This window comes from Dipodomys spectabilis, unplaced genomic scaffold, assembly GCF_019054845.1.
Source record: "Dipodomys spectabilis isolate Male_0828 unplaced genomic scaffold, ASM1905484v1 ptg000050l, whole genome shotgun sequence".
Taxonomy (NCBI): domain Eukaryota; kingdom Metazoa; phylum Chordata; class Mammalia; order Rodentia; family Heteromyidae; genus Dipodomys; species Dipodomys spectabilis.
In genome coordinates this window covers 8119552-8145707 of record NW_024870727.1, presented here as the reverse complement: position 1 = coordinate 8145707, position 26156 = coordinate 8119552, and the positions used below count along the sequence as shown (strand labels likewise).

General features: G+C 44.0%; 1 protein-coding gene across 6 annotated transcripts in view; it reads right to left on the bottom strand.

Moving 5' to 3' along the window:
- Positions 1-26156, bottom strand: part of Tnik (TRAF2 and NCK interacting kinase) — a 394212-nt gene that overhangs the window by 121140 nt on the left and 246916 nt on the right. For all 6 annotated transcript variants that reach the window (XM_042678823.1, XM_042678824.1, XM_042678826.1 and 3 more), the window contains exons 4-6: positions 24787-24912; positions 6902-7012; positions 4633-4723 (exon numbers count right to left, since the gene is read on the bottom strand). In XM_042678823.1, the coding sequence (XP_042534757.1) occupies positions 4633-4723; positions 6902-7012; positions 24787-24912 (328 nt within the window). The remainder of the gene's footprint in view (positions 1-4632; positions 4724-6901; positions 7013-24786; positions 24913-26156) is intronic.

Sequence of the window (26156 nt, the reverse complement as noted above, 5' to 3'; positions counted from 1 at the left end):
CCTTTCTATTTTTTAAAGAGAAATGTCCTCCAAAGCCAGGTACCAGTGGCTCACGCCTGTAATCCTAGCTACTCAGGAGGCTAAGATCTGAGGATCAAGGTTCAAAGCCAGCCCAGGCAGGAAAGTCTGTGAAACTCTTATCTCTAATAAAAACCACCAGAAAACCAGCAGTGGTGCTGTAGGCTCAAGTGGTAGAGTACTAGCCTTGAGCTGAAGAGCTGAAGGACAGCGCCCAGGCCCAGAGTTCTGTTGGGAGCCAAAAGTTAAGTCTCTCAAACTTGATAGGCTTAACTATATCACTGGAACAACCTGAGCCTGAGTTTACAGAATCCCACCTTTTCACCACGCCTTAAAGTAAACAAACACCCTGCAGCTACTAAAGACCACCTTTTCACCCTGCCCTAAATCTACTTAACGACCACCTTTGCACCACGCCCTAAGTCCAAGCATATAAATACCCTTGTGTGAAAAATAAAAATTGGCAGCTTGATCAGAATCCTTGTCTTGCTGTCATTCTTCGTGTCTCTTGTCCCTTCATTCCTTCTCGCTTAGGTTCACTGCCCTGGTTGAAGTCCTGCGGGTCGGGACAACTGGCGCCCAACGTGGGGCACGAGCCTCTGACTGAGGAAGGAACGCCGTCCTCCGGGAAAACTTGGCCAAGTACAGTCCGAGATCGAGAGATCGCCTCGACAGACCCCGCCGAGAGACAGATCCAGGAGGAGAGTGGGGATGGCGCATGGTGAGTGACCCACTATGGGACAAGCAATATCGTCACATGATCTATTTCTGTCAGACCTCAGGGAGGCCTTCAAGACACGAGGAACGCGGGTTAAGAAAAAGGATTTAGAATTATTTTTCTCATTCATAGAGGACTTGTGTCCTTGGTTCTCCTTTGAAGGAATCATAGATGCAAAAAGCTGGCAAAGAGTAGGAGATTGTTTAAAAGATTATTATGAAACCTTTGGTTCAGAAAAGGTTCCTGCTACGGCCTTTTCCTATTGGAATTTGATTAATGACATTTTAAAATGTTCTCTGTTTGATAGTGGAATTTTAAAACTTGTAAAAACGGGAGAGGAGGTTCTCCAAAATACCTCTCGGCCCCCCGCAGCTTGCCCATCGGTTGTATTAGATCTTGAAACTCCTTCTCAAAAGGTAGATGAACATTATTATCCTGTACCCCAGGCAGCCCATTCCCCTCAGAATAATTTAAATCCCGAGGAGGAGGCCACCCTGGAAGAGGAGGCGGCCCAATATCGTCAGCCTGATTGGCCCCCCGTATTCAGTCACCCCCTACCTCAGACTAAACCCTCTACCTCAAATATTCCGCATTCCTCCTATGCGCCCCCTCCCTTTTGTAACCCGGCCTTTCAAGGACCCACTGCCCCTCCAGATGTTTTTTCTCCCCCCCTTTTACCTAACCTGGCACCTTTACGCGAGACTCTTCAACATAGGCGAGAACACCTTCAACTTTTAAAAGAACTGCGGTCCCTTGATTATGAACTCCGCATACTGGCCTTGGCCGATACGCCAAAAACGCCTGATAAAATTAAGGTTAGATCAGGCCATCAATCAGTTCTCGCCTTTCCAGTAACTCGGAGACAGACAGATAGGACCTCAGAGGGTGAGGAGGACGAATCAGAAGAGGAGGAAAAGGAGGATGAAGAGCAGGATACTGGGGATGAAGAGGAACAACCCACCCAGGGAAAAGGCCAACAAGAGTATAAGAGGCTTAGCCTCCGGTTTGTTGAAAAGCTTAAAAATGCATGTGCCCAATATGGCCCGACTGCCCCTTATACGTTAGCCTTGTTAGAAAACCAAAGTGCGCGCTGGCTCACCCCTAATGATTGGAAGTTCCTGGCCCGTGCCACCCTTAGTGGGGGTGATTTTGTTTTATGGAATGCGGACTTTAAGGAACAATGTAGAGAGACCGCGCAAAAAAATTTGGCTAAAACATCTTCAAAAACCTGGACCTATACTAAACTTTTGGGTAATGCGCCCTTTGATACCAATGCTAAACAGGCACGCTTTCCTACTGGACTTTTGGCACAAATTCAAAACGCTGGCCTTTATGCTTGGAAGCGTCTCCCTCAAAAGGGATCGGCTACTACTTCCCTGGCAAAGGTTAGACAGGGGCCAGAGGAACCCTACAGTGACTTTGTCTCGCGGCTTAACTTGGCTGCAGAAAGGCTTCTTGGGCCAAGTGAAAGTGAAAGTGCCTTTGTTAAACATCTTGCCTTTGAAAATGCTAACCCTGCATGTCAAGATGTCCTCCGACCACATAAAAACAAGGATGACCTCTCTGAGTTCGTCAGGCTTTGTGCTGGAGTAGGAACCACCCATGCCATGGGACTCACCATAGGTGCTGCCTTTACTAAGGCATTTCAAGGTTCAGTCCCCAGCTCACATACTTGCTTTAATTGTAAACAACCTGGTCACTTTGTGAATGTCCCTTAAGGGGCAATGCCCTCCCAAGCTTTAGGTAGACCACTCCCTGCCACTTTTTTGTCCCAAATGTGGTAAGAGCCGTCATTGGGCCAACGAATGTAGATCCAAAACAAATGCCCTTGGACAGCCCATTTTCTCTCGTTTTTTCGGGAAACTTCCCTCGGGGCCAGCCCCTGGCCCCGACCATCCCCAAGACAAGCCCAGGGGTGGTAGGGTTTGTCCCCTCCCAAACTCCCAGAGCCTTCGGTTGCTTTATAAAATTACTAGACAGCAAGCACGGGAGATAGTAAAGGCATGCCCTGCCTGTGTTGTCTCCCTTCCTGTACAACATCTGGGTGTTAACCCCCGTGGACTGCTACCCAATCAAATCTGGCAAATGGATGTTACCCATTTTCCTGAATTTGGAAAAACAAGATATATACATGTCTCCATAGACACATTTAGCGGGTTTGTTTTTGCTTCACCACACTCAGGAGAAACTGCCAAAGATGTTCTCTCTCACCTTGTTCTAGCCTTTTCTGTAATGGGAAAACCAGCCCACATAAAGACAGACAATGGCCCAGCCTATACCAGTGCCAAGTTTAAACAGTTTTGTGCTATTTTCCAGATTTGTCATACTACTGGGATTCCCTATAACCCCCAAGGTCAGGGCATTATAGAACGAGCCCACCACACCCTAAAAACCTGGCTTACTCGCCTCAAAGCCTCTGCCTTTTCATTTTCCACTCCTAGGGATCGCCTTAGTCACACATTGTTCGCCCTTAATTTTCTAACTCTGGACAATGAAGGCCACTCGGCAGCTGACAGGCATTGGCACCCATCTTCCAGTTCTGCCCGCCCGCCTGTCATGTGGCGAGACCCCCTTACAGGCAAATGGAAGGGCCCAGATCCTGTTCTTATCTGGGGGCGAGGTTCAGCCTGTATTTTAGATCAAGAACAAGCGGCCCCAAGGTGGCTGCCTGAACGCTTGATAAAACAGGTGAATGGCTTACTACAACCCAGGGGAAGCCTTTCCCCCGAGGATGATGCCTTTTCTCTTGCAAATGCAGCTAGAACTCCAGACATGGACCGTCCTGTTTGAATTTATTAAATAACAAATTAATCTTTGGTTTCTAAGCCCATACAGGTTCATCACCATCGCCTTGATATGGCAGACCGCAGCATTGAGATCTAGGATTGACCCCAGGCTTTTAATTAATGTTTTGCCATGAGCTTGTTCCAGTGGGAAACAGCCCTCCTTTTTTTTCTTGTTTAGAAAACCCTTCTCCTTATTCATAACTCCTGACCATTCAACGGGCAAGACCTATTGCACCCTTGCCATAAGGGATAGGTTCGCCCCTCCTCCTATAGGCCCCTCTGCTTGGGGGAGGATGCACCTATGGGAGGAAGAAAAAATGCTCTAATCAAGGGTGCAGGTAAGACTGCAGGGGGATGGATCCGCGAGATCCCAAAACCCAAGACGCCTGAGTGGCAAGCTCTGGTGCATGACGGTTGGCATGCATACCCACAAGCCGTCTCCTCAAAAAACATGCCAAGGTCTGTAAAAATTCCCCTCCCCGAGTGAGGACGCTCGCTCGGAGCGGAGAAAAACCCTGGGCCCTTAGAGGAACAGAGCCTCTGTCACCCCCTTAAAAAGAGCAGCCAACAATTGATGGTCAATTTTCTAAACAAGAAAGGGGGAGATGTTGGGAGCCAAAAGTTAAGTCTCTCAAACTTGATAGGCTTAACTATATCACTGGAACAACCTGAGCCTGAGTTTACAGAATCCCACCTTTTCACCACGCCTTAAAGTAAACAAACACCCTGCAGCTACTAAAGACCACCTTTTCACCCCGCCCTAAATCTACTTAACGACCACCTTTGCACCACGCCCTAAGTCCAAGCATATAAATACCCTTGTGTGAAAAATAAAAATTGGCAGCTTGATCAGAATCCTTGTCTTGCTGTCCTTCTTCGTGTCTCTTGTCCCTTCATTCCTTCTCGCTTAGGTTCACTGCCCTGGTTGAAGTCCTGCGGGTCGGGACAAGTTCAAGCCCCAACACCAACCAAAAAAAAAAAAGAGAAATGCCCTCCAGATCCACAAATTTACATTAATTTATTGATCATTTTTACATGTTAATTTACATCGATTTTGAAAAAAGAGTGACAAATAATGCTATGAATAGGCTCGCTGGCCTCTGTTCTTACCTAGTTTTACTTCTGCATTTTCGGTCAGCAAAACATTTTGCCCTTTAATATCTCGATGAATCACTTTGTGCTGGTGCAGGTGACTCAGGCCCTGCAGTGGAGAGATGGGAGTTAATAGAAACATAAGCCAAGACTCAATCGTACTATTTTGAGGGTTTAATGGTCTCCCATAATTCAACTCCCCCAGAGAGGCTTTCAGAATTATGCCCACATCTTTGTCATGCTCACAGAGGCTAAACTAAACCATATGGAAGTGATGAACAGAAAGTGAAATATGCAGGTATTCCTGGACAAGAAGCCATTAGTTGGTCCCAATAACTAAGTAGTCCTTTATGCTTTTTTCCTAAAATGTTAGGTTCTGTGTTAAACTACGTTGATATTTCGTGAGTTAGTGATGCATTAAGATTTGACAGATCAGTTCTATGTTTGGTTAAACAATTTTTTTTGCCTATCTCAAGTTATAGAGGTATTATTCTCATATGAACTTTAGTTTTCATGACTTTGACATTCATATTTATTGGAATACAATTTTAATGTGGTAAAAGAGCAGGGATTAATGTCACATTCTCATATGGATAGATCAGTGGCCAGGACCAATGTATGGACAAGAGCACCATTTTCCCATCCACAACATGATTGGCTTTGCAGTATGTCAGTTGTCCATTTGATGAAGGTCTCTTGATTCTGAGACTCTTGATTCGGCTCCAAGATGTTCTGTTTTAATTACTTGAAATCTTATAACTGGGAATAGGAACTTTCCATCTTTGTTCTTTTTCCTTAACATTTCTTTCTTTTTTCTTTTTGGTTGGTCCTGAGGCCTGAACTCTGGGCCTGGTCATTGTCCCTCAGCTCTTCTGCTTAAGGCTAGCACTCTACCCTTGAACCACAGTGCACCACTTCCGGCTTTTTTCTGCTTATGTGGTGCTGAGGAATCGAACCCAAGGCCTCATGCATGCAAGGCAAGCACTCTACCACTGAGCTACCTTCCCAGCCCCATTTCTTTCTTCTTCTTTTCTTTTAAATTTGTCCTTAGCATTTTTTGGCTGCTCTGGGCCTTCCAATATAATTCCTAAAAATTTTCTTTTGTCTGAGCCCAAATATACCTAGCAAAGAGTTTGATTAACATTTAAAAATATAAACAAAACTGAAGAGAAATAACACTGTCTAGGAGTGAGTATTCTAACATGCCAAATATCATCTACAGCCATTTACTAAGGTCTCTTTATCACTCAGTAATGTTTTATAGTTGCTAGAGAGCAGTCAGTCACATGTTGTATATTTCTAAATGTTTAATTTGTATGCTATTGTCAATGCTTTCACATAAAAACTTCATTTTCTGTTTCTGTCTTGTTTCATCTTGTTCACATTTGAAGATTAAGACTTCTTTTTATATCTTCTTTCTGTCTCCTTAAAATCCATCCATCCATCCATCCATCCATCGCATGGACTATATAGCTGGTCTCTAAAAGCCAATCTTGGACATAGAGTAAAAATCAACTTTAACTTTTGTTTCCTTAAGATGGCAGAAGCTATAAATAAATGATGATTGTCAGGCTGATGAAAGAAGAACGCTCAGAGGACACATAATAGCTTCCATATTTGTATCAAGAGAAAATTAAACTAGTCTGAATGAACTAGATGTACCTAGCTGCCCTCTTTTCCCTGTACTGAGCTCAGAAATGTGGTACCATGTGGCCGGAGTGTGAGATCTGTGGGCAGAACTGGGCAAACAGGCACCATTTTATACAGCTATGTTGATTGATTTAAGTGATTAGGTCTCAAAATTTTTTTTGAAAGGTAAAATCAGGTAAACTAGCTTATCTGGACAGAAATGACTACAGTTATATAATCTACTTACACACACGTTATGCAGCAGGAAGGGATTACAGTATTAGTTATAATTTAAATAGATGCCTCCCATGGCCCACCAAAATATGTACTGTAACTACCCATTTCCTAAGTATAACATTATCTTTATGACTTCAAATCAGATTCTTAGCTGGAAACATCATTAAAAACATGAAGCATTTACTACAGGAAATCACCCAATGTTAGCCTTCCACATCAAACGTGCATACCAGCTATCCAGAAGGTTCTTAGCTCTGTGAGAGCAGAACCACGTGCCACCTACCACAGCCATGGTCCCTGTTAAGAATGAACCTTTAAGGAGATCTCACTTCATGGAAATAAGAGTATGAGGCCTAATGCCTCCCAGGACATCTGGGCTATTGGACAAGGGGAGGTAGGCCATTCTCCCATGGACACCTACCCGTAAGATCTCCCTGCAGATGTACGCGATCCACTCTTCTTTCAGTGTGTTGCCTTTTGTGTTCTTGATCAGGTCAGTGACAGAGCCGGCACCACAGAACTCCATCACCAGCTGGCAAAGGAAGACAAGGAGCCAAAATTATTATCTTCCCTTACAACCCTCACCAGTTGGCTTAAGCAAGCATGAAGTGTTTTAGGTGGTTATTTGGGACTACCCTTCCTTCTCAGAAAATGTGATCATAAAACAATAGAGGAGGGCTGGGAAGGTAGCTTAGTAGTAGAGTGCTTGCCTTTCATACATGTGGCCCTGGGTTTGATTCTTCAGCACCACATAAGCAGAAAAAGCCAGAAGTGGTGCTGTGGCTCAAGTGGTAGAGCACTAGCCTTAAGCAGAAGAACTGAGATATAGTGCCCAGGCCCAGAGTTCAAGCCCCACGACTGACCAAAACAAAACAACAATAGAGGAAACATAAACGTTTGTCTTCATTTCTTGCCCAAGTGATAAGAAGGAAATTGAGTAAAACCTCCATATTCTAAAGTAAGTGTGTGTGTGTGTGTGTGTGTGTGTGTGTGTGTGTGTGTGTGTGTGTGTGTGTGTGTGTGTGTGTTGGCTCGGAGACTTGAATTCAGGATCTAGGTGCCCTCTCTGAGCTTCTTTTTACTCAAGGCTGGCGCTCTACCATTTCCAGCTTTTGTGGTAGTTTTGTTAAGAGAATCTCAAAGACTTTCCTGAACAGGCTAGCTTCAAATTGCGATCCTCAGATCTCAGCCTCCTGAGTAGCTAACCCTCATAGGCGTGAGCCCCTGGCACCCAGCTCTAAGTATTTTGTTTTTAAATGGGGACAGGGAGTTGGTTCAGAGCCAGCTGTGTTTTTGTCCAGCATTTGAATTCATGTATCTACCAAAATAGAATCACTCCCATGTCGGAAGAATCGCTGTTCCTTAGGAAGTCCCAAGCTAGGACGACTGGCATTCACGCTGATTATGTTATTGGTTTGTAAGTGGCACTGTAAGCTGTCAGAGTGGGGACTATCTGTTTTTAATTAACTTCAGCAAATGTTCCCGGGAGGTTGGACACATCAAATAAATTCAATAAAAAATAAACTCTAATTTAGCACCTTTCATCCAAAAAGCTCCAAGCACTCTATAAATAACACACTCATTATAGTACTCAGCAACTTTATAAAACAAGCAGAAAATAAATACTGCCCCCACCCCCTTTTGTAACTGCGAGGCAGAGGGTACAAGAGAAAAAACCAGTCTGTGTGTTTACATCCATCCCCTAGGCTTGGGAGAGTACATGCATTGCATCCATCCTCCTCTTTCAATCTACAACCAAAGCCAGCTATTAGGTATGGACATTGCTTTTTGTGATTTGATGTCAAGAATTCAGGATAATTAGTAGTCAATCCATGACAAAGCAGAGGCATAACAGAATCGCATCGATGGCTTCGTTTATATTGATATTCTCTATCAGCATCACATCACTAGGTCCTAAAAGACATCTCCTCGGTGAAAAATCTCCAGGCAAAATTATGTTTTCTATGTCTAATAAAAACTCAGTAAAAAATGCATGAAATGAGTTTCAAGAGGTATTTTGTTTTGTGGTACCAGTCCTACAGCTTGAACTCAGGGCCTGGGCACTGTCCCGGAGTCTTTTTAACTGAAGGCTAGTGTTTTACCACTTGAGCCACAGCTCCATCGCCAGCATTTTTGGTGGTTATTGGAGATAAGAGTCTCGCAGGCTTTTCTGCCTGGGCTGGCTTTAAATTGGGATCCTCAGATCTCAGCTTCCCCAGTAGCTCTGATTATAGGCATGAACTACCAGTGCCCGCTGTGAGAGGGTTTTGAATGGTTGCTCTGATTTGGCGTCTTCGGATTCCACAAAGGCTGGGTTTCTTATGAAACCCTGCTATCTTCTCTGAAGAGGAAATGATTATATAAAGCTTTTCTAGGAAGATTTCACAAGTGCTACAATGGGCTCTATTCTAACCAAATATAGTTGGAGATCTTCTGTATGTAATAGCCAAGAAGCTACTGCTGGCCACAAAGCACTCAGAAATCAACTTGAAGAGATTCTGAGCAGCCAGAGAGAAGATAATTTGATCACTGACAAGAATAATAACAATGTTGTCTATCTAAATATACATTAAATATGGTTCATTAAATGCATTAATAAAGTGACCCTCAAGAACAAAGTTATTATCTTGAGAAGTGATAATAGAAAAGAATTTAAAAAATCCCATCTTTTGTATGACCAACTGTAACAATGGACAAGAAAACTACCAGGTGCCAGTGGCTCACACCTCCTGGTACCTAGCTGTAATCCTAGCTAAACTTGGTAGGCTGAGATATGACTATCGTGGTTTGAAGCAACCCTGGAAAGGAAAGTCTATGAGCCTCTTATTTCCAATTAACTACCAAAAAGCTGAAAGTGGAACTTTGGCTCAACTGGTAGAGTACTAGCCATGAGCAACAATGCTCAGGGACAGTGCTCAGGCTCTGAGTTCAAGCCCCAGGACTGGCAGAATAATTAGCAAACAATCCATGACTGACTATAGAGACAGAACTAAAGGAGAGGCATAATAGAATCACATCGATGGTTTTATCCAAAATAAGTATATAGATATACTAATATAAGCTGAAGGTATAGCTCAAGTGGTAGAGCACTTGTTTAGCAAGCATGAGGCCCTGAGTTCAGTCTCTAGTATTAAATAGTGTGCAATGGGCACACTTATTTGGACACTTTTTAAACAGCTGTTAAAAATGTTGAGCCAATGACAAGATGAGAGACTTGGATCTCTTAGAATATTAAGAAAATATGGTTAGTATGATATGGTCCTGTGGTCACATAAAAAACTTCTCATCTTTTAGAGAGATAATGCTCAACTCCTTTTAAGCATTAAAGGACACTAGTAAAAGTTTAAAAAGGACCAATCACAGAAAATGAAAGATACTTATAAATTATATATCTGTCAATGGTCTAGTATTCACAGTACATAAATGACTCCTACAGTGTGGCAACAAAAAAGTCCATTTTAAAAATGAGCAAAGAACTTAAATAGACATTCCCCTAAAAAAGACCCACAAATGGCTAACAATCATATGAAAAGATGTTGAACACATGAGTCATTAAGAAAATGAAATAAAAACCATAAGAAGTTGTCACTTTCTACCCACAAGCATGACTTTGATTCTTTAAAAATGTACAGAAATTGGAACCTTTTATATATTGTGGATGGCAACATAAAAAATGCTCCAGTAACTGGCAAATAGTCTGAGCCTTCCTCAATAAGTTAAACATAGATTCTTTATGGGGGCACTAATTCCATTTTTAGATTTAGAGCCAGGGAACTGACATAAGTTGCTCTAACAAAAACCTGGACAAGAATGTTCAAAGCTGCACTATTCACAACAGACAAGAATTGGAAACAAAACACAAAATGTCTATGAAATGAGGAATAGATTTTTTTAAAGGTGTGGTAGATTCATACACACAGACATTATTTAGTCACGAAAAGGAGTGAAGTTCTGGTGTACCACACAACATGTCTGAATCAGGAGAACATTATGCTAAGTCAAAGAAGCCAGACAAAAGCTGTGAGCATAAGAGTCCATTTATATGGAGTATTTAAAAATAGGGAGATTCCTAGAGACAGAAAGCTGATTAGTGGCTGCTAGAGATGGTGCCAAACTCCATATCCTTTACACAGTTTCTTGGGGTGAAGGAAAATTCTAGAACTACCCAGTGGTGATGGTTATAAAACTGACATGTGTATTTTACCAAGAGTTTAAAAAATATAAGATGTTTTTTAAGGTAATGCCAGAAGGGATGGGGTAGATGAGCCCCTGGGGGGGGGGGGGGAGGGGAGGTGCCTGAGTGCTTATGACATGGCTGTGTCTGTTTGCCTCTACTCTGGGGAGATCGTCTACAAGATGAAGTGAAGAAAACTCCATTCTAGTTGCATGCAGTTGGTGCATGCTGGTAATCCTAGCTACTCAGGAGGCTGAGATCTGAGGAGTGTGGTTCGAAACCAGCCTGGAAAGGTTGTGAGATTCTTCTCTCCAATTAACCACACACACAAAAAACCCCAACAACAACAACCCCAGAAGTAGAGCTGTGGCTACTAGCCTTGAGCAAAAAGCTCAGAAACAGCATTCAAGCTCCAGGAGGGGAGGAGGGAGGGAAGGAGGGAGGGAAGGAAGGAGGGAGGGAAGCAAGGAAGGATGGAAGGGGTGAGGCAGAGAGGGAGGTAAGGAGGAAGGGAGGGAGGGGAGGGAGGAAGGGAGGAAAGGAAGGAAGGAGGGAGAAAAGCAAGGAAGGATGGAAGGGGGGAGGCAGAGAGGGAGGGAAGGGAAGGAAGGAGAGAAGAAGGAAAGGAAGGAAGGAAGGAAGGAAGGAAGGAAGGAAGGAAGGAAGGAAGGAAGGAAGGAAGGAAGGAAGGAAGGAAGGAAGATCCATTCTGTAGCAAGCCATGCTTTAATGCCAGCAGGACAGACCAAAGACATATACTTGGAAAGAATGACAAAAAGTATTTTCCCCAAGTGAGCAAAACATTTCTGTGCCCTTTCTCTGAATCCATTTTGAAAAGCACAGTGACCAGACCGCCTACGAGTGCACCCATGGCTCCGGCATCAGCTGGAGAAAATGTCCCACCACGGGGCTCCATTAGGCCTCGTAATTACAGTTCTCAAGCCAAGCAGCAGAAGCCCAGAGACGCCTGTCGCTCACAATTAGATTGTACAAAATACTTTCAAATATTCAGTAGGAAACATTCCTGCTCTAGCCAACCACTAATGTCAGTGATTTCGATAATTTGCTTCTTCATTCAGGCCCAGCTGAAGGCTGATAAATTCTTTTCATCTCACTACAGAACAAAATGATTGTTAAATTATGTAATGGGATTCTTTTCTTTTCTAAAGAAAAAAAGCAAGCAAGCAAGCAACACTTGCTAGGCCTGGGCTCCTACAGCCTCACACAGCAACACTGAAAATTCTGACCACCCTGAGATCAGGTGGGGCTCGCCTTTTAAGAAACCACATCTCATTTACAGACAGAGACAGGAAAGGCCAGAGGCAGCAAGTTCATAACTTCACATCGCACAAGAGGGAAATAATGGATCGTTAATATTCTCCCTCAAAGGGAAGTGCTCATGGAGTTTATACTGATAGACTAACACTCGCCAACTTTTACTGAGCATTTACTATGTGCTAGGCACTTAGAGCTAAGTGATTTACAACTTGATGATTTACCAAAATTATTATTTTGGTAAATTTTGCCTCCCCTTTATTCCTTTATTTGTTGGGAAATGGAATGTTCTAAACAAAATAAGATAATAAATAACAAATGACAAATAAAAACAGGTAACAAAATAAATCAAACAACAAAATAATTATGATAAAAATATAGCTTAACGAAATAACAGAATGAAACCCTATCAACTTAATATGAGCATGACTTTTATGGATGGATGCAAAACTCCATGCACTCCCAAATTTCCATTTTTTTGGTCTATTTACATGATGATGATGATGATGATGATGATGATGATGATGATGATGTGCCAGTCCTGGGCACTGTCACTAAGATCTTTTTCTCAAGGTTGGCTCTCTACTACTTGAGCCACAGTGACACCTCCAGCTTTTTCTGAGTAGTCTATTAGAGACCAGAGTCTCATAGACTTTTTTTTTGAGAGTAGTTAATTATTAGAAATAAGAGTCTCACAGACTTTCCTTCCTGGGCTGGCTCTGAACAGCAATCCTCAGATCTCAGTTTTCTGCGTAGCTAGGATTACCGGCATGAGCTACCAGTGCCAGGCTATTATTATTACTTTACAAAGCAACAACAAAGCACTAATTGCACATAAAGTTCCATGGGATGGACAGGAGGAAGGATGGTTCATGAAAGAGTACCAGGACTGTGTGTCTTTCTGTGAAAGCTTATATCACTCAGCAAGGAAGCCCAGTACTGCAGTCCAGGTCCACTGGTCATTTTATGTGGAAGGGTACGGGGGATGGGGACAGGAGACGAAGTTGGATGGCTGTCAGCAGCAGCCCCTCCATAACTGGGAGAGAAGCTGAGCTGAACCTGTAGGCCCCGGGGGTGGAAAGAGGGCAGTTAGGTTGAAGGTGGGAGGAAGCCGGGCCTGGACGAGGTATTCTAAGAGCCCAGTGTCACGCAACCACATTGCTAGCAGAAAGGAAGGATTGCTATGCTATTTCTGTCTACACAAAAACATTCATTTCTAAACAGAGTTCTGACACATTTCCCAATGTGCCCGGCTGGTTTTCACATATTTCTGTCCGTTGTCTTGTATTTCTTTTCATTTTTAAAATTATGGTGTGTGTGTGTGTGTGTGTGTGTTGATATTAGGGCTTGAACTCAGGATATTGCACTCTTTTTTTTTTGACAGCTATGGGGCCTGAATTTAGGGCCTGGACACTGTCCCTGAGCTTTTTCATTCAAGGCTAGCTCTCTACCACTTTGAGCCATAGTGCCACTTTTGAAGGTTGTTTTTTTTCCTAATCCCGAGGCTTGAACTCAGGGCCTGGGCTATGTCCCTGAGCCTCTTTGTGCTCTACCAGTTGAGTTGTGACTCAGTGTCCCTTCCTCTACCATGTTGATCTACAACTCCACTTCGGGTTTTCTAGTGGTTTAACTGGAGATAAGGGTCTCATGGACTTTTTTGCCCAGGCTGGCTTTGAACCACAATCCTTAGATCTCAGCCTCCTGAGCTGGTAGGATTACAGGTCTGAGCCACCAGCACCTGGGTTGTCTTGTTTTGCTGACAAGATTTGTATTTTCTCCTAGAGGTTGTGGGAATCTATGCCCTCTGGTGCTCCCCCATTTCCCAAGACCATTTTAAAGGAAAAGTTCCCAGCAGGGCTCATTCAAGAGGGGTTTTTAAAACAGCGAGTGAGTCCTGACCACGTCATCTGACCTCATTTCCATACAAGGCTCAGAGCTTCAGAATGGAATTACAGAATATAGTCACTTCTGATTTTTCAGTTGGTCGTGGGGCTTGAACTCTGGGCCTGGGTGCTGTCTCTCAGCAGTTCAGCTCAAGGCTAGTACTCTACCACTTGAGCCACAGGCATTACTTCTGGTTTTCTGAGTGGTTTATTGGAGATAAGAGTTTCACAGACTTTCCTGCCTGGGCTGGCTCTGAACTGTGATCCTCAGGTCTCAGCCTCCTGTGTAGCTAGGGTATAGGCATGAGCCACTGGAGCCCAGCTTGATTTTTCACCCTAAAACCCAATGATCTCTAAATGAATTGAGAGTTTGATTTTCCAAAGGTAGGATGATTTCCGAGGTCCCTGAAATATTTGTTCAGTTGTCCATTAATTTGGTGTTAGGTTTCCTAACAAGACAAGGCCTTAGGTGGTATTTTAAGCCTGTGGGCACTGAGGCAGAATAGCCCAGCAGGAGCTCATGCCTCCAAATGTCTATGTGAAGAATAAATGACTATGAAAGCCCCTTCTCTTCACTAGTAAAGGCTGGGACAGGAGGAAGGAGCTGGGACGGGAAGGCAGATGGTTCTCCTGACAGGACCCAAGCAGTTGATGAGGCACCCCCATGGAAAGGACTGGTAGATGATTGCTAAGGTCCCACACTTCTGCCAAGGGGCAACCCGATGACCGCTAAGATCCAGGAGTCAGGTCCAGCAATCTCATCTGCAGGATGGGTGCATAAGTAATCCATACCCAAATCTTGCAAATTTGTTATAAGAAGTAGTTACAGGCCAGATGCCAGTGGCTCACGCCTATAATCCTAGTTACTCAGGAGGCTGAGATCTGAGGACCACAGAAGCCATTCCAAGCAAGACAATCAGTGAGAACCAGCAAAAAGCTAGAAGTGGGGGTGTGGCTCAAGTAGTAGAGCACTAGCCTCAAATGGAAAAGCTAATGGCCAGGGGCCAGGACCTGAGTTCAGGCCCCAGTACTAGCCTTCCTCCCCCCAAGAAATGTCTTTATTCACATTTTAAGTCTCAACATAAAACATGCCTGATAGAAAGAGAAAACTATAAGAATTGAACAGTATAGACATGAGAATATTATCTGTTCAATCAACCAGTTGAAGTAAAGTAGGACTACTGGGAATTTTAAATCTGAGAAGCAAGCTCAATGACCTTTTCCCATTCATTCAGCTCATATGTAGGTTTTGAGATGGGGGATGGATCAGACTATTGGCTTCTGAATTCTATTTTTAGAGCTGAAAATGCCTGACTACAAATTCTAAGTTTTCTAAAGATAAAGAGTCAAGTCCCAAGGATATAAAATGTCCCAAATTTGTCATTAAGGCTTCTCGATATCAGGCAGCTTTCGATGTTGAGAATGACAAGGCACTTGGAATATATGAAAGCGTCTGATATTTTTAGCAATCAGCAGCCTGCCCACAGGACAGGCCCACTGCCGTGTTCCACAGTCACCGATGCCACCCATCTCAGTCACACAATGGCCTTCAAGGAAACACTACAGAATTTCCCAGCAGACATTCAAGGTCTGCAGAATTTTTCATGGTGGGAACAAAATCATTATGTGTTTTTTTTTTTGTTTGTTTAGTTTACAGATTCAATCATAAGAACTAATCCTAAGGATGAGCAAAGTGGTGCATGAGGGAGGTTGAATCACAAATTCCAAGACCAGCCTGAGCTAAACAGTGAGTGCAAGGCCAGATTGGGAGGGAGGGAAGGGCGTTAGGAAGGAAGGAAAGGAGGAAGGAAGGGAGAGAAGGTAGGAAGGACTCCAACCATAAGCATGTCAGAAATGCACAATTCTGCATCTCAGACTGTTATACCTAAAGAAGAATTTGGTATTTGAATAGGAAAGTGAGTTCTCAGACAGGTTAAAAATAGGGAAAGAAAAAATATACTAGTCTTAGAGGAGGCAGAGATTTTTGAGAAGAATGATATAGATAGGAACACTGTCTTAAAATGAATCTCCCCCAAGGAACCAGAAAGTGCTGCTTAGACTATTGGCCAGACAACTGTAAATTTACAGTCTTGCTATTGTGAAGGTGAAGAGCACTTTAAACACAATTCAAATGCAATTCTTCAGGGGAGAGAAGAGATCAGTCTCACATTCTTGTCAAAGAATCAGGCTGACCCCAGGCCCAACTTAAGTTGGGTGCAGCCCTCTGAGTTGGGATTTCAGTCTATTCCCTTCTGTTAATTGGGCAAATAAAGACATCGCTGCCACTAACAGATATTCACAATCATGGGCTTCACAAAGGCACTGGTTTAGGGGCTTCTGTATTTACCAAATTTAACCTTTTAAGAATTTCTGCTCAGGGCTGGGAAGGTGGCTCAGTGGTAGAGCGCTTGCCTTGCATGCCTGAGGCCCTGGGTTCGATTCCTCAGCACCACATAAGCAAAAAGAAAAAAAACCGGAAGTGGCACTGTGGCTCAAGTGGTAGAGCGCTAGCCTTGAGCTGAAGAGCTGAGGGACAGTGCCCAGGCCTAGAGTTCAGACCCCATGACTGGACCCCCCCCAAAAAAAAGAATTTCTGCTCAGAAGTTGCAAGTTTCAAACACTTTCCAGACAAGCGACCTCACTTTTAGTTAAGAGGGAGGAAGAAATCTCTTGGCTCATAAATGTGACAACCACTGATTAAAACAGTTTTTTTAAAATGCAAAATCTTTGCTTTAGATGCACAGAACTAAGAGAAATTTTAATTAACTGTTCAAAAGGTTCAGCTGCACTCTTAAAATCTATAGCACTTTACATTTAAACCTTCAAATAACCCCAAATGAAGTGGCCATGATGTCTACCAAGATGCAATAGCAGTATACATCCTAAATCTACTATATTTGGGTTTGGGGTTCATGGCCAGCACCAGTGCAGGTTCTAGAAAGGGGCTCCCCTAGTTTAGTGAGTTTCTCAGATTATCTAGGAAGTGACTGAGAAGTGGACATACTCCGAGGCTGAGATGAATGCAGATGTAGGATATAGATTGTGAATGGAATGCATGGGGTAGTGGGTTCCCACACAGCTGGAATACTGGTATACTCCAGTATAGTGCTGCTCTTTTGCTGTCAGTTTGATCTTTGTAGATCATTTGATTTTTTTTTCCAAAAAATTTCAAGGAGTTCAGAATCTATTTTTCTAATGCTGACTTAATTACAACACTACTTCCGTATATGAATTAAACTATACATATTTAGCCCCTGGGCTGCCAGTCTGCAAACTCAGATCTAGTCCATCATTTGGTAAGTTAGAAACCATTTTGGTGGCATATGTCTGTAATTCTAGCTACTTGGGAGGCAGAGATAGAAAGGATTGAGGATTGAGGCCAGGTGACACAAGCGGTTTGTGGAGAATCCCTCTCAAGAAATAAAAAAAAGGTAGGCTTGGTGGTGTATTCTTAGCCCAACCACATGGGAAGAATGAACAGAAGAATGAACACCTGAGAAGAAATGCAAGACCTTATTTGAAAAATAACAAGAGCAAAAAGAGCTGGTAGGTGTGGCTCAAGTGATAGACAACCTGCCTAGTAAGTGGGACCCCTGAATTTGAACTCAGTACTAGACAGACAGGCAGGCAGGCAGGCAGGCAGACAGAGATTCCAAATGTCAGAGATATAGCCTACCCAAAGCTAGACTCCCAGTGGGTCTTCACATTTCTGGTGATAGTCCTTCAAACTAAATGTCCTTCCAAAGCACAAGATATAATCATTTAACTCTCAGTCCTGCAAAGCTACAATGGTGTCACTAATGAGTGGATGACTGAGTTATTACAGTACAATTGCCTGTAATCTTCCATGACCACCCTACATCTCAGGAACTAATTAGAAATTCATTTCCTCCACAAGATATTCCAGCCTTGTGTTTGTTATGGCAGTATCAAAAGAGACAGCAGAATATGTGTGATTTCATGCTCTAATTCTAGAAAAAAATTAGTTCATTTGATGGCTAGGATTTCTCACACATTCCTGGTGTGGAGTGGCATCCTCACGTGTGGGGGACGGTGGAATGAGATGGAGATGTGAGTGTCACTTGTGTCCTAGAGATCAGAATCTTTATTGCCAGCGCTCCTTGTTTTGATTTCCGGATCAGCGCCTGAGCAGTTGATAAGGGAGAATGACTTGGCCATTATCAGAAGCAGTGGAGTTTCCACAAAGAGCTGGTACTAAACAAGAGTTTATCTGTACAGATTTGAATTCACCTGAAGCTGCACCTAGATTGGTGATTTGCGGGGGAGGAACCGCAAACCTCTCACCTTTAGCTATCATTCAAGGAATATGGAGGGGGACATTTCATGTAGATGGCCAGACCTAGAGAATAAAATGCTAGAAAGCACTGATCTCAGTTGGGTCCCTCTCTCTTTCTCCATATATATATATATATGTATGTATATATCCTTATCTCTATATAATTCATAATGTTTCCATCTCAGTGTAATCCTAAGAAAATGCCATGCATCCAAAAAGTCAACTGTCTGTGACCTTTACAATTATTTGATCAAACCTTCCCAAGATACAACTCTTTAAAATGTATTCTTTCTAGATGTCAGACAGTCTCAGTCACAGTTACCAGGCCATATGGTCTTCTTTGAAGACTGGGGAAACTAAGGCATGACCGTGAAAGATGAGTTGAAAAGAAGCTGATGTCAACACAGGGTTTCAGGCAGTGCTGTTTGAAATACCAACCACTGTTTCGTGGCCCAAAGGAGCAAAGTTTGGGGTTCAGGGACCTGCTTCTAACACGGCCAGCTTGGTGGTAGCTAGGAAATTGGCATTATCACTGACAAGCTCCAATTCCTTGAGTAAAATTCTTGACTTCCCTGAGCCTAAGTTCCACATTTGTAAAGGCAATATTGAATTTGTACAGTGGTGAAAAAGATTTAATGAAATAATATGACAACAGAATAAATGAAATACTTGGCACATGAGCAAGCAGGCAATAAATATCCCCCATCATAACATTAACCCAGAATGACCCAAATCTAGTGAGTCAGAGGCCATGAAATAAGAATGTGATCACATTCTATAACTAAATTTTCACTAATAGTGTCATCTGGTATTAATTTCCGATTATCCTTCTTTCTGCCTTTTTTTTTTTTCCAAATTTTTCCTTATATGTTATCAAATTGAAATGAGAGCAGAAGCAGGTATGGCTCACACTTGTAATCCTAGCTACTCAGGAGGCTGAGATCTGAAGGATTGCAGTTCAAGATTATCCTGGGCAGAAAAGTCTATATAAACGATCTCCAATTAATTAGCAAAAAAAGTCAGACTGGAGTCATGGCTCAGTGGGACAGAATGCCAGTTGTGAGCATGCAAGTTGAGCTGGGGCTTGAGGCCCTTGGTTCAAGCCTGGGGACTAGAGCAAAGAAATAATGGAAGACAAGATGCTTTGTCCTTACTATACCTCATCTTCAGTGACAGAAGCTTCTGGACACTGCTTGTGGGGGTAAACAGAGCCCTGTGCATGGGCCCATGTCTGACAAGTGCTTCTATTATTTCAAACCAACAGAACACAGGGCCGCTCACTGGAGGATTCTGCCACTGCATTTAATTGAAGGTGGGCAAAACAGATGCGAAGGCAGGATTCCCAACCCCTGCCCCACCCCTGCCCTGCCACTACCCCATGGGGTCCATCTGGAAGCGTTCACAACTTGCCAAGTCCAGGAAAGAGATTAGCTTTGCTAAAACAGCCTCCTTGCTGGCCTGGTCTGGCCTCTACCCTTGCCTCCATTCAGTCTGTTTTCAACTCATCAACCAAATCATCCTTCAGTCCACGATTCAGAGTCTATCACTCCTTTTCTTCTTCTTTTTTTTGCATGTACTGTGCACTGTCCCTTAGCTTTTTTTGCTCAAGGATGATGCTCTACCACGTGAGCCCCAGCTCCTCGTTGGGCTTTTTCCTGGTTAGCTGGAGATAAGAGTCTCACAGACTTTCCTACCTGAGCTGGTTGTGATGGCGATCCTCAGATCTCAGCCTCCTAAATAGCTAGGATTACAGACGTGATCACTGGTGTTCAGGCTTCCATCACTCCATAATCCTGATCCTGAGATGTTGGTCAAGTGGTAGAGCACCAGTGAAAAAGCCAAATGAGAGAATGAGCGTCTGACTTCAAGCCCTAGTACTGGCACAAGAGAGATAAAGATGGAGAGAGGGGGAAAGAGGGGGGAGGGGAGAGGGGAGAGAGAAGGGGGGAGGAGAGAGGAAAGAGAGGAGGAAAGAAGGAAGGGGAGAGGGAAGGGAGGGAGGGAGGGGGAGAGAGGGAAAAGGGGAGAAAGAGAGAGGGCTGGCTCTCTGAAGCCCTTTTATAAGGTCCCTAACCCCTATTCATGGTCTAATCACTTCCGAAGGCCTTACCTCCTCATTGGCTGGGGTATGTCTCAGTGCCAGAACATCTGCCTACCAAGCGTAAGTCTCTGGGTTCAATCCCCAGCATCCTCAAAATATATAGTGGAGGTTAGGATTTCAGCCTATTATTTGAGGACAGGGCTAAAAATTGAGTTCGCTTTTAGGTTAAGCCATTAACCTTTTTCTACTGTAATAGACACTCTCCCAAGTTCCAGCATTTTTCTATAAGATGCATCGTTTGTGATGGGCACAAGAACGCAGGCTGCATGAAGTAGGGACTTTCACGGGCTTGTTCACCGATGTGTCCTAGTGCACCAGTCAATGTGTGAGTGGCATATTAACAGGATGGGTAGATGAATGGAGAACAAATCAATGAACCCATCCACATCCCAACACTTGGTTCCCATCGACCACAGCATCTCCCTGGGAAGAACAGTTGGTCAGTGTGAGCAGCAGCAAGGACTCACTCCAAAGAATAATTTCTTTTGGCTTCCTGGTAGCTCAGAAAGATGCCAAGAACTATCAGGGTTTGAACTCAGAACCTTACACTTACTTGGCTGGCACTCTACCACTTGAGGCACACACTTCCAGCACAGCTTTTATTTTGTCAGTCATGTAGCTGGAACTCAGGGCCTGGGCATTCTTTCCTCAGCATTTTTGATCAAGACTAGCGCTCTTGGAGCCACAGCGCCACTTCCGCCTTTCTGGTGATAAATTGGAGATAAGAATCTCATGAACTTTACTGTCTGAGCTGGCTTCTGACCATGATCCTCAGATCTGTAGCCTGAGTAGCTGGTGTTACAGGCATGCCACTGGCACCTGGCCAACACAGCTTTTTGCTGCTTATTTTGGAGGTGGAATCTCTCTGACTTTTCTGCCCAAGGCTGGCCTGGTATCATGATCCTTTGGGTCTCTGCTCCCTGAGTAGCTAGCATTACAGGTGTGTGCCACTACACCTGGCAAGAATTTTTTTTTTCAACATATCCTCCAGTTTGAAGCCAGGCACCCAGTGGCACACACCTGCAATCCTACCAACTCAAGTAGCTGAGATCTGGGGATTGTGGTTTAAAGCCAGCCCTGGTGGGAAATTTGTGAGACTCTTATCTGCAATTAACCACCAGAAAACCACAAGTGGCACTGTGGCTCAAAGTGTTTAGAGCACTAGCTTTAAGCAAAAAGAGCTCAGGGACAGTGCCCAGGCCCTGAATTCAAGCTCCATGACTGACAAAAACAAAAAACAAACAACAACAACATCAACAACAAAAAAAAGTCCAGTGGCTTTCACGGGTCTTTAGTTTAAGCTAAACGGTCACATTTTAGGATGTCTGCATTCTGCTTCAACTTCATCCACTACTCAAAACTGAGATCTGGAAAGATCAATTATCTTGACAACAACCCAGCAAAAGAATGGCAACTAATTTTCTTTCAGGATAAGAAATGTAAGGGTTAGGGAAAAAGGCAAAAGACAAACCCTGTTCGACCAGCCCTCTCTTTTCAAATCCAGAGACATCCTATTTGTCCCAAGTCACAAAAACGAATTTGCAAGTATGATTCATTGAGAAACACTGCCTTGGGCAAGAGACTGGGAAGTAGTTCGAAAGGCACTTTAACATTTTATTTTAATTTGAACTCTAGACCTGACTAAGTGAAAAACCTTTCCACAGGCTGCATAAAATAGCTATCCTGTGCGGGGGTGGGGTGGTGGGGGGAGAAGGGTCTCAAGCCTGAAATCCTAGCCAATTTAAGGGATCACAGTTGAGGTCAGTCCCATCAAAAATGTTATTAGACCCCATCTCAACCAAAGGCTGGGTGTGGTGGTGCATATCTGCATTCTCAGCTAATGGGGAGGCACAATGGCTGGGCACAGTATCAGAACTTATCATCTCAAGTGAGTAGGGAAAGCACACATAGGAGGATCACAATCCAGACTGGCCTAGGTAAAAAGTAATCAGTTAAAAAATAACTGCAGCATGGTTCAAGCAGTGGCGTGCAGATGTCTCTTGGAAATACAGACTTCATTTCATTTTGATTGATGGCCAGTGGCATCTATTCCTTTTTTGGGGGGGAGGGGTCCGGTCATGGGCCTGAACTCTGGGCCTGGGCGCTGTCCCTCAGCTCTTCAGCTCAAGGCTAGCGCTCTACCACTTGAGCCACAGCGCCACTTCCGGATTTTTTTTTCTGCTTATGTGATGCTGAGGAATCGAACCTAGGGCCTCAGGCATGCAAGGCAAGCGCTCTACCACTGAGCCACCTTCCCAGCCCATCTATTCCTTTTTTTTGGTAGGCAGAGAATGTTTAATATTTCTGTACAGATTGAATGGAACACAGGTGGGAGTATGTCGGGCCCGTGCCTCCCAGGAGGGGGTCTTGTGCAAGGCTATGGGATTTGCTTTGGAGAGACCCAAGGAGTCTTCTCAGCCAAGGGCCTGGCAGGTGCTCAGTGCACCCCCCACACACTTAGTTCTTGGTTTGGGTTTGAGATTCCCCTTTAGAGGGTTGGTGAAGAGTCTCACATTTCCAGCTCTTTTACTAGAATCCACACCCCTAGCAGGATGGGGGACTGGGTCCTAAAAGAGCCTGGGAGCCCCTAGGAAGCAGCCCAGAGTCAGGAGCCAGGACTCTGTCTCCTCTCTCCTTTCCCCAGGCGGGGCAAGGGCATCGGGAAGGCGGAAAGTCAAGCAGGGCCCCCAGCGTCTGATGAGAAGGGGTGGAGGGAGAGGCTCTTGCCACTAACATACACTGTAAACTGGCTTAAAACAGTAACTTAAGTGGAGGGACCGGGGCTGGAGAGCGACAGAAGGTATTCAGAAGTTGACAAAGGAAAAAAGCCAACAAAAAGTTGTTTGTCCTACTTCTGAGTTTTTTGTGGTTTCCACAAAGGCCCTACAAAGTGGCATGCCCATCAACAGTGTGTGTGCAGGGGTTCCTTTTCCCCCACACCCTTGTCAACAGTATACAGCTTTGATTTGCCACTTATTTCTCAATGAGACCGTGTGTGTGTGTGTGTGTGTGTGTGTGTGTGTGTGTGTGTGTGTGTGAAGCTCAGGGCCAGTGTGCTTGTGGAGAAGCACAAGGCTCTAGAGTTTATGTTAAGGGCTTGCATGTACACACACTCCCTTACACACACACACACACACACACAGTGGGGACAGTGGCTCTCTCCTGGGGTGGTGGTGATGGTGATTGGAAGGAAGCCCAAGGGAGCTCTCGGGTGGCTGACAAGGGACTGGGAAAAAAAACAGCTGCTACCCTCTCGGAGTCCTCTGCTGCCACACACGGTGACACAGGTCACAGCTGAAATGCTGGGTTTCTTCTCCACCATGGAGAAGTCCTTGGGGAGCAGCACACACGCTGACCCTGGTGCTTTGCCAGGCTCGTGGACCTGCAGCCCTTGGGGACACCACACTCAGGACAGTTCTGTGGCCACAAGTGTGCGCCAAGGGTCTAACTTCATTCACAAGGAAACACTTCCTCCCAAGTGTTCCTCCCAAGTGTTGAGACCGAGATGCAAAAGGCAGAATCCTTGTCCTCAGAGAGGTGACAGCATAAAGAAGAACCAGGATGACCCAAGCAGGGCCAGACGAGGCACTCAAGGGAAGACTAAGGGAAGCAGCTAGGAAGAGAAAAAGGTTTTAAACACTAAGTGGTGGAAATTACTACCCCAAAGCAAGTATTCCCAGCTCTACTGGTGTTGCAGCCATCCAATGCCAGTATGTGTGTGTGTGTGTGTGTGTGTGTGTGTGTGTGCATGCACATGTGTGTTACGTGTGTGAACACTTTCCCCTTTGCTTTCTTGCTTTACCAAAATGAAAGGTCATTATCGCTAATTATAACTTCTAAAAAGGGCTTTCCTAGCTTACTGCAATAGTTCATGATCATCTACTTGTAAGAGCAGGCCTCTATCAATTTAATTACCTGTGCAGTGATTTCCTATTGGCTAACTGCTACATGCACCTTCACTCAGCTACCCAGATAATTAATTTGGATATATTTATGTTACAAAGCACTTTCTCTGGAAGATACATGTCTGTGGATCTGTGCTTGTCGTCTTGTGTGTGTGTGTGTGCATATCCATATATATATATATATAATCACATATTGACATACACATATATACATATGTATGCCTTTTTGCAGATATACACTATACTCTTGTGTACACATATATTATATACATAGTCTGTGTATACACATATATACATGCATATACTTTTATATACACACATATGTACATCTGTGCTTATGCACCACGCTCATATGTATACCTGAGCTTTTGTGTGTGTGTGTATGCATGTGCACCCAGGTGTGTGCACATGTCAACAGTCCTTGGGTGAAGCTGTACCAACAGCTCTTTTCATGAGTGCCAGGTTTAAGTACTGTACTCATTCTGAATATTATGAATTAAATTTTTTCCCCAGTCTTCGAGGTCAGGAATGGTGTTGAGCTCTTGTGTGTTTCTAAACTTCTGTTATTATAAGCTGAAGTTACCTAATCAAGTCTAGTCATGGGGATAGAGAAACATTCACTATTGAATGTTTTTCTTGCTAGAGAAACAATATGGAATAGTTCCACGTACCCAGAGCTGGTCATCCATGCCTGGAGGGTTCTTCTTGATAAAAGCACCATAGTATGTAGCGATGTTCCGGTGATGAGAATACTTCTTTAACATGTTAATTTCTTGCTTGATTTCTTCCTCTTCATCCTACAGTAGAACCATAAATAGGTTGCATGAAAACTCACTGTTATTAGAATCCTATTCTTTGAACATTCTCTGTACCAATTATACTAGAATAAGTTCTTCAGTATTTTTCTTCCATGGTGAGCATAATTATGAAATCTGACTAAACTGAAAAAGCTTCCTCCAATGGCATACTGGTAGCCTAGACAGCTCTTCCACTGGGATGGCCTACAGTAGATAATATGCCGTCTGCACAAGAGAATAAATTCATCCCTTCACCCGGAGGCGACCGAGCCAGTCAGCCTAGGAGATAAAATCCACATTAGGCCGCTAGGAACTCAGTGTATCAGACAGCCATCACAGATCATATCCACCGTAGGAAAGATTGAAGAAAGCCACAGGGAAAAACACGGGCTCTCCGATTTAAATTTTCACTAGGTTCATTTTCTTTGAAGTCTCCTTTTATTGAAGTGTCTGACTGAAGGTGATGAAAGTCAAGACAGAAAGGGAGTGGGAGAAGTTCTCTAGATCTGAGGAAGTTCACCAAGCAGGACTACCCACATCACCTTCAGGACACCATGCATGAAAAGAAAAGGGGAGATGTGGTGAGGACAGAGAGAGAGATGGCTCCCCTACCGAGTTACTTTCCTGATCTGCAGGCTGCATTCATTCTGAGTTTCAACTTGGAATCCACAGACTCAATCCTAGTATTGGCGGTGAGGGGTGTGGTCTCCCTGAATCTCATCCCATTTGTGGTACACACAGCTGGATGGTAAAATGGTGCTTGACTTTTGAGGCTGCTGCAAAAGTTCCTAGCTTGTGATCATTGTTTTAGAAGCAGCAGTGAGCAACATGACCGAGAGCAGGAAGACCATCCAGCTGTGTCCCCATCGGTCCCTCTGTACCCTTCAGCCACAGGGCCTCCTCCCAGGGGAATTGCATGAGTGGCCTTCAGCATTCTTCCAAGTGTGATGGTTTCTTTCATTCTCCTTTGGTTCATATCATTTCCACACGTCAGTGTGTGTGTGTGTGTGTGTGTGTGTGTGTGTGTGTGTGTGTGCACATGAGCATGCATGTGCATGCACGTGCAGGTGACCCAGTCCTGGGGCTTGAACTCAGGGACTAGTGCTGGCCCTTAGCTTTTTCACTCAAGGTTGATACTCTGCCATTTGTGCCATACTTCCATTTTCAGCTTTTTTTTTTCCTGGTTAATTGGCGATAAGAGTCTCATGGACTTTTTTGCCCAGGCTGGCTTTGAACCATGGTCT